Below are 7,770 nucleotides of genomic sequence, written 5' to 3'. Positions count from 1 at the left end.
AAATCCATATATTATTTACTTTTTTATATGTTTAGTCTATAGAATTTATAAAGTACGCTTATATTGAATTTAGAAATGCTTAGATTATATTTAGGACATGATATTATACATATGCGCACCACCCGATATAGCAATCCGATATTTAGTCAATGTCCCCCGATATATCCCCGATTTTTGCTATCCGATATGAATTTCAGCCATCCGACATGAACCCTGTTAGATAGTGAGAAAATCAGAGGGGCTTACTATTTCATTCATCTCCATGGGTATATATAGGGTTACATATGGGTAATAGGCTAATGGGTTAATGGGTCCTAACCCGATAACCCAAGAACTAATTCTAACACTCCCCCTCAACCTGGAGCATATATATCAATCATGCCCAGCTTGTTACATAGAATGGAAAACACATTAGGTGAAGTAGCTTTAGTGAGAATGTCAGCTAACTGTTCCGAATACGGAGTGAACTGAAGAGATATCACTTTCTTTTCTCAAACATCTCTGACAAAATTACAATCAACTTCAATATGCTTAGTTCTCTCATGAAACACTGGATTCTTTGCAATGTGGATAGCAGATTGATTATCACAATGCATAAGCATAGATTCAGGCTGCGAAAAGCCAAGCTTGGTCAGCAGCTTCTGTAGCCATATCATCTCACAAACAGTGTGAGCCATAGCTCTGTATTCTGCTTCTGCACTAGATCGAGATACTACATCTTGTTTCTTGCTCCTCCAAGTAACCAGATTTCCTCCAATAAAGGTGCAAAATCCAGAAGTAGACTTTCTATCTCCTATATCTCCCGCATACCCAGCATCAGAATAGGCAGAGATGTGTAAATGTCCATGTTTCTTATACAGTAATCCTTTTCCCGGACAGCTTTTAATATAAGCCAAAATTCTTAGAGCAGCAGTCCAGTGAACCTCTTTAGGTATATGCATAAACCTGCTCAATACTCCCACTGCAAAGGTAATATCAGGTCTGGTCACAGTAAGATAGATCAAATTGCCAATCAATCTCCTATATCGGCCTGCATCATCTAGGAGAGGACTATTATCACGCCACAAGTCCACATTCACTTCCATGGGAGTGTTTGCTGGCTTACACCCCAAAAGGCCCATTTCTTCTAATAAGTCCAATACATATTTTCTTTGAGATAGAAGTAAACGGTCTTTTTGATGTGCAATCTCAATCCCAAGAAAGTATTTAGGTTTTCCCATATCTTTGGTCACAAAGTGACGTGAAAGGTACTCCTTAGTTTTAGCTATGGCAACAAGGTCACTCCCAGTTAGCAGGATGTCATCAACATATACTGTCAGAATCACCAGACCAGATGTAGTGCGCCGAATAAAGACGGAGTGATCAGACTGACATCGTTTGAAACCGACACCAGATATAGCAGTACTAAATTTCTCAAACCATGCCCGTGGACTCTGTTTGAGACCATAAATTGCCTTTTTAAGCTTACAAACCATGCCCGTGGACTCTGTTTGAGACCATAAATTGCCTTTTTAAGCTTGCAGACAGTATTCTCCCCCTGAGCAACATACCCTGAAGGTTGCTCCATATAGACTTCCTCCTGCAAGTCACCATACAGAAAGGCATTTTTAACATCTAGCTGAAACATTATCCAGTCCAAATTAACAGCCATAGAGAAAAGGAGGCGAATGGAATTAAAACGGGCAACGGGAGAGAACGTCTCAAGATAAACCTCATAGGTTTGAGTATATCCTTTAGCAACAAGACGAGCTTTATAACGATCAATTGAACCATCGGTGCGATACTTTAATGTATAAACCCACCGACAGCCAACTACGGTAGCGCCCGTCGGAGAAGGTATAAGATCCCAAGTCCCTCTAGAAATAAGTGCATCCATCTCCTCATCCATTGCATGTTTCCAAGCAGGATCTAATACGGCCTCCTCATATGACCTGGGTAGAGATACAGAGGACAAGGACAAAGCAAACTGACGAGAAGAGGGAGTAAGACGGTCATATGAAACAAAATCAGATATAGGATGATTAGTACAAGACCGTTTACCTTTTCGATGAGCAATTGGAATATCTAGATCAGAAGGAGTAGAAGGAGGCAGACTTGCAACGGGAGATGACTGTTCGACTGGAGCAGAGAGAGGGACATGAACTTTTAAACGACGACAATACGTCAGTAGTGGTGGTGGTGCAGATGGCATAATGGAAGCATTTTGTAGTCCTGGAGAAGATCCATCAGCAGAAGGAACCGAAGCAGGTAGTGGAATAGCAGTAGGAGCAATAGACGGAAGAGGCGCAGATGGACTGACAGTTGGGGGTGAACCAGTCAAGGAGAAGTATGGAACCGACTCAAAAAAGGTTACATCGGCAGACACAAAATATTTCCTGGTGGATGGATTATAACATCGATACCCTTTTTGCGTACGTGAATAGCCTACAAAGACACACTTAATAGACCGTGGAGACAGTTTATCCAATCCGGGAGACAAATCCTGAACAAAGCAAGTACAGCCAAAAACCCGAGGAACCACAGGAAAAGGCTTTTTGTCAGGATAAAGGCAGGTGAATGGTATTTTACCATTAAGAACAGGAGAGGGCATCCTATTAATCAGGAAACATGCACTGAGGACTGCATCAGACCACAAATACTTTGGTACATTCATATGTACCATCAGAGTTCTAGCAACGTCTAAAATGTGTCTATGCTTTCTTTCAGCAACTCCATTTTGTTGTGAAGTGTGAGAACATGATGTTTGGTGGATAATACCAATATTTGCACAAAAACGAGAGAGGTCATGTTTCATGTATTCCAAAGCATTATCGGTACGAAGGATACGAATAGAGGTGGAAAATTGGTTTTTGATTTCTTTGTAAAATATTTCGAAAATGGTGGAAACCTCAGATCTCTCTTTTAAAAGATAAAGCCAAGTCATGCGAGAGAAGTCATCAATAAAGACAAGGAAATATCTCTAACCGTTCACGGAAGGTATACGACATGGACCCCAAACATCAGAATGGACTAATTCGAATGCAGAACTGCTGCGTTTATCAATACGACTCGGATAAGTAGCACGATGGTGCTTACCCAGTTCACAAGACTCACAACCTAAAGAAGAAATAGAGGACTGGATAGAAATGACAGACCTAAGCTTCGATAACGAGGGATGACCAAGTCGTTGATGCCATAATAAAGGATTATCAGACTTATCTGCAATAAGACCAGTAGCAGGCATATTGTCATCCAAATAGTACATGCCTCCTCTCTCATGCCCCGAACCAATCGTCATTCCAGTTGCTAGGTCCTGAAAAACACAATGAGAAGGGAAAAATGTGACTTTGCAGTTGTGTTTTGTGAATTGACTGATGGACAGTAAACTAACAGGAAATTTGGGAAGATATAAAACATTAGTAAGAGTAAGCGATGAAGTAGCATGAACTACTCCATCACCAAGAACGGGAGAGTATGTCCCATCAGCGATCCGGACCGATGGAAACTTGTCAGAAAGGTTTAAGGAAACAAAGTGGTCCTTAAGACCTGTCATATGAGAAGAAGCGCCAGAATCTAATACCCATGGTCTGTGAGGAGAGGCAATGTAGGCATCCATACCTGAAGAGGATGCATGAGTAGCAGAATAATTGTTCTGAGAGAGATCGAGTTGACGTAACCGGTCATACTCGGTTTGAGAAATCTGAATAGTGAAGGGAGCAGAAGTAGTAGCAAGAGAAGCAACAGGGGTAAGTATCGTATCAGCAATCTGGGCCTATGCAGGTCGACCAAACTTCTCCCAACACTTCTCAGAGATGTGATTAGTCCTTCCACAATGTATGCACTGACGAAGATTCTTGCCAAAGTCAACTTGTCGACCACCAAAGGTGCCACGTCCTCCCCCTGTGTCGCGGCCACGTCCTCGACCATGACCACGACCTCTGCCACGTCCGAAGAACATAGCAGACTGATCAAGTGATGGAGCGGACGGTGTAGAAGAAGCAGTAGTCAATCCAGTAGTTACTTGCATAACTCTGGAGAATGTAGCAGTCAATGATGGGATAGTATCTCCCCCGAGTATTTGGCCCTGTATCTGAGACTGCAAGGTGGGACTCAGATCTGACAAGAACTTGGAGACAGCAAGGTCTCTACGATATCCCAACAGTGTTGCGGCATCCGTAACGGCGGGCTGATGCATTTCTAATTCATCGATCAGACTCTTCAACTCACCAAAATATTCGGGTACAGAGCGATCGCCCTGTTGAAGAGAGAAAAAACGTTCATACAACTCGAACACACAGGATGCATTTTTCTCATTCCCGTACATAATTTTTAAATTATCCCACATTTCCTTAGTAGTGTTCGAGAACATGACACTGCTACTGATCTGGGCTTCCATGCTATTAAGAAGCCAAGTCATCACACAACAGTCAGCAGAAAGCCAGGCGGGATACGTGGGATCTGTTGATGAGGGAGGTGGAGCCAGAAGATGAGCCAATTTATTCTGAGCACCAATGAAGATACGGAAGGCTTGTGCCCAGAGTAGATAGTTGGTGCCATTTAACTTGACGGTGGTCCCCAAAACGACTTTGGGGACAGAAATCTCAGCAGTAGTAGGTGTAGTAGTAACAGAAGAGATGTCAGATCCTGCCATTGTTACAGAACAGGATAGCAAGGATAGCAGAAATCCTCTTGTATAAAATCCGAAGGATTAAAAAAAGAAACCCGAAGGTCAGAAGAGAAAACCCGAAGGTCAGGATAGAACCCGAAGGTCAGAACCTGGGTTATAACCCGAAGGTCAGAGTTCAGGAACCTGAAGGTTAAAATAGAAAAACCCGAAGGTCAGTGTTCAGGAACCCGAAGGTTAATGTTCAGAAACCCGAAAGTTAGAATAAGAACCCGAAGGTCAGTGCTTAGGAACCCCGGGTTAGAACCCAAAGGTTAAGATTAATTTTTTTTTTTTGCTTTTTTTTTTGCTTTTTGCTTTTTGTTTTTGTTTTTGTTTTTTTTTTGCTGTTTTTTTAACTATTCAACAACTCAGAAAAAAAAAGAGAACAGGAACCCAATCGGTTCCTCACCATAAACCCATCCATCTCTCACTCTTCTCTTTCGTCTACAACTCAGAGAAGAAGAAAAAGGGCAGAGAAAATATCATGAGCTTCGACAAGCGATTAGTGACCCACGAAAGATCTTGACGTCGTCAACCTGGTAAAGGCAGGGTCAAGGAGAGGAGACGACAGATCTGACGAGGATGTCGAAGCCGTCGCGTTTCTTTCACCGAAGATGTCGAAGCGAGGACGAGGAGGATCGGCCGGAAACAAGCGTCAAAGACGACAGATCTGAGGATGTCGAACTTCGAAGGTGACGGATCTGGTGTCAGCGAGGAAGTAGCGACGACAGGGGAGCAATAGACGGCAGAGAAGCAGCGGCGGCCGTCACTTAGGGAATGCCGGCAGTTAGGGTTTTCAGCTTCACAAATTTATTTTTTCATTTTTTATGTGGAGGCTAGGGTTTGGGAATTAGGATTAGAGCCAGCTCTGATACCATGTTAAGAGTAGGAAAATTAGAGAGCTTACTATTTCATTCATCTCCATGGGTATATATAGGGTTACATATGGGTAATAGGCTAATGGGTTAATGGGTCCTAACCCGATAACCCAAGAACTAATTCTAACAAATCTTAAATCTGTTTTCTAATGAAAATTTTGAATTTAAAATATATATACATCATATAATATAAATGAATAATTTTTATTTATTAACTTAAATACTATCTAAAAATCAAGTTCTTTAGCAGAATAAATGTACTTTGATATTCGATAAATATTCGTGAATATTCATGAATATGTATCAAATACCAAGTATTCGAGTTAGAATTCGAAAAACTCCATATATGAATATTAGAGTCCGCATTCGAATTTGATAATTTTAAACAACTACAAATACGAACACCTAAGGATTTGATTCGATTCAATCGTTTACCACCTTTAGTCAGGCTACAGCAACCTTCCTAATCTGGAAGCGTGGCACCATCTATTTTACTAAGGTATGGTTATTTCATATAGCTAAGTGTATATGTATAGAGTGCAAGGCCTAAAACGAAAACTCTTTTATAGTTTGGTGAATGCGAGATTCTTTGTAGCTGACATGATCTTATAGTTTGATAGAAATGATAATACTTCTTTAATTGGCATATGATCAAGATGTCTTTTGTGTGGAAATGCTAACCTTCAAATTGGAAGGCCAATTTTGTCTTTACATTTTGTTGATATGTTTTCTTTTTACAAGGTCTGATAAATCCGAGTATTGTGAGTCATTCATTTGCTCTATATTTTGGAACAGAAATCCGACATGAAATGCCCTCATGAAACTGATTACGTTCAATATTTCGGTAATAATATTAATGTGTTATTAGACATTAGTCCGTCAAATCTTCAATAATTCCATATTGCGAGACCCCTTAGGATTTGAGGGACTTGAGCGATTTCAAAGATGTGAGGGACTATGCACGGATATTGAAGATTTGAGGGATTCAAATATAATATTTGTATTTAGGGCTTTCCTTGTTATAAATTATCTGTTCCTTTAGACTTGACCTTGTGTTTCTGAATGCACTAGGGCTGAAAATTACAATACGTCTGCAATTGAGTTCTTGAGACGTCTCCCTGGTGTAACTGATTCAAATTACCGAGCAATAATGGACAGCTGTAAAAACTTGGCCGAGCTTGCTCTTCTTCCTGTAGAGAGATTAGCCGAATTAATGGGAGGTCAAAAAGCAGCAAAAACATTGAAGGAATTTCTTGATGCAAAATGTCCGACAATGTTGTGACTCTAATAAGCTTGAGCTTGAAGATCGCCGAATCAAAATTTTGGGTATTTTTCTTCACCCTGAGATTTTGTTGGATAAGTTCTAATGCCTTCTAAATCAAAAGCATCAGGTGCCTTCAGAACACAGGTCACTACCTTTGAAGTAAGGGCTTCTCTGTGGTTCTAATTTTCCCATTTTCCCGTCACTAATTTATTTGTATTTTTATTGTAATTTCATATTGAAGAAAATTGGTTTTCTGTAAATTTTTATTGTAATTTCATGTTGAAGAAAATTGTTACATTATTATTATTTCATTGAGAAGATTCACTTGCTTGAGATGGTTGTATGTATTCTTGAAAGATCAAGTTATGTATCTGATTTTTTGTGACATCTGTACTTTATGTGGTCTCAGCAGTGTCCTGTGTGAAGTACTCTTTTTATAGTATTAAATGCTTATTGTATTTTGCATTCTTTGTATGATTTTTTATCCTCCAGGAATAATTAATGTGAGGACAATGATGATGTTTGCCCGTTATGAATTAGAGATGCTTATAGTGGACGATAAATGAAAATGCCAGATGATTACTTGGATAATAGTACATTTATAATGTAACATATTTGCTTTTAACACGGAAGGGAATACATAGGAGAATTGTTTGAAAGAGACCTTATTTAATTAATATTTAACAAAAACGATCGTTTTGTTAATTATTTAGCAAAATCGATTTTTTTTGCTAGTTCACTAAGGCTGGTAAAGAAGAGCTTGATTTTGTAAAATATGAATTTCAAAACACACGGGACTAGTAGTTTTGTATGTTTAGTGGTCGCTATTCACTAATAGTTCAATAAATAAATGGGGTTTTTGTTTATTAACCCCAAGTTTTACTTTGACTTATTTTTAAACCCATCTATTTTCAAAATTACTCGTACACCCAATAGATCTCCACTCACTTATTTTTTAACCCAAGTACCATATTTTAGTGTTT

The 7,770-nt window shown here is 39.6% G+C and overlaps 1 protein-coding gene across 1 annotated transcript in view; it reads left to right on the top strand.

The window, feature by feature from the left end:
* Window positions 1-7,122, top strand: part of LOC109839311 (DNA repair endonuclease UVH1) — a 22,299-nt gene extending 15,177 nt beyond the window's left edge. Inside the window, exon 13 of the mRNA XM_020407742.1 lies at window positions 6,595-7,122. Within this exon, the coding sequence (XP_020263331.1) occupies window positions 6,595-6,805 (211 nt within the window). The 3' untranslated portion in view covers window positions 6,806-7,122. The remainder of the gene's footprint in view (window positions 1-6,594) is intronic.

This window comes from Asparagus officinalis, chromosome 4 (assembly GCF_001876935.1).
Source record: "Asparagus officinalis chromosome 4, Aspof.V1, whole genome shotgun sequence".
NCBI lineage: Eukaryota > Viridiplantae > Streptophyta > Magnoliopsida > Asparagales > Asparagaceae > Asparagus > Asparagus officinalis.
The sequence above is the reverse complement of the archived record's forward strand: the minus strand, read 5'-3'. Positions and strand labels throughout refer to the sequence as shown.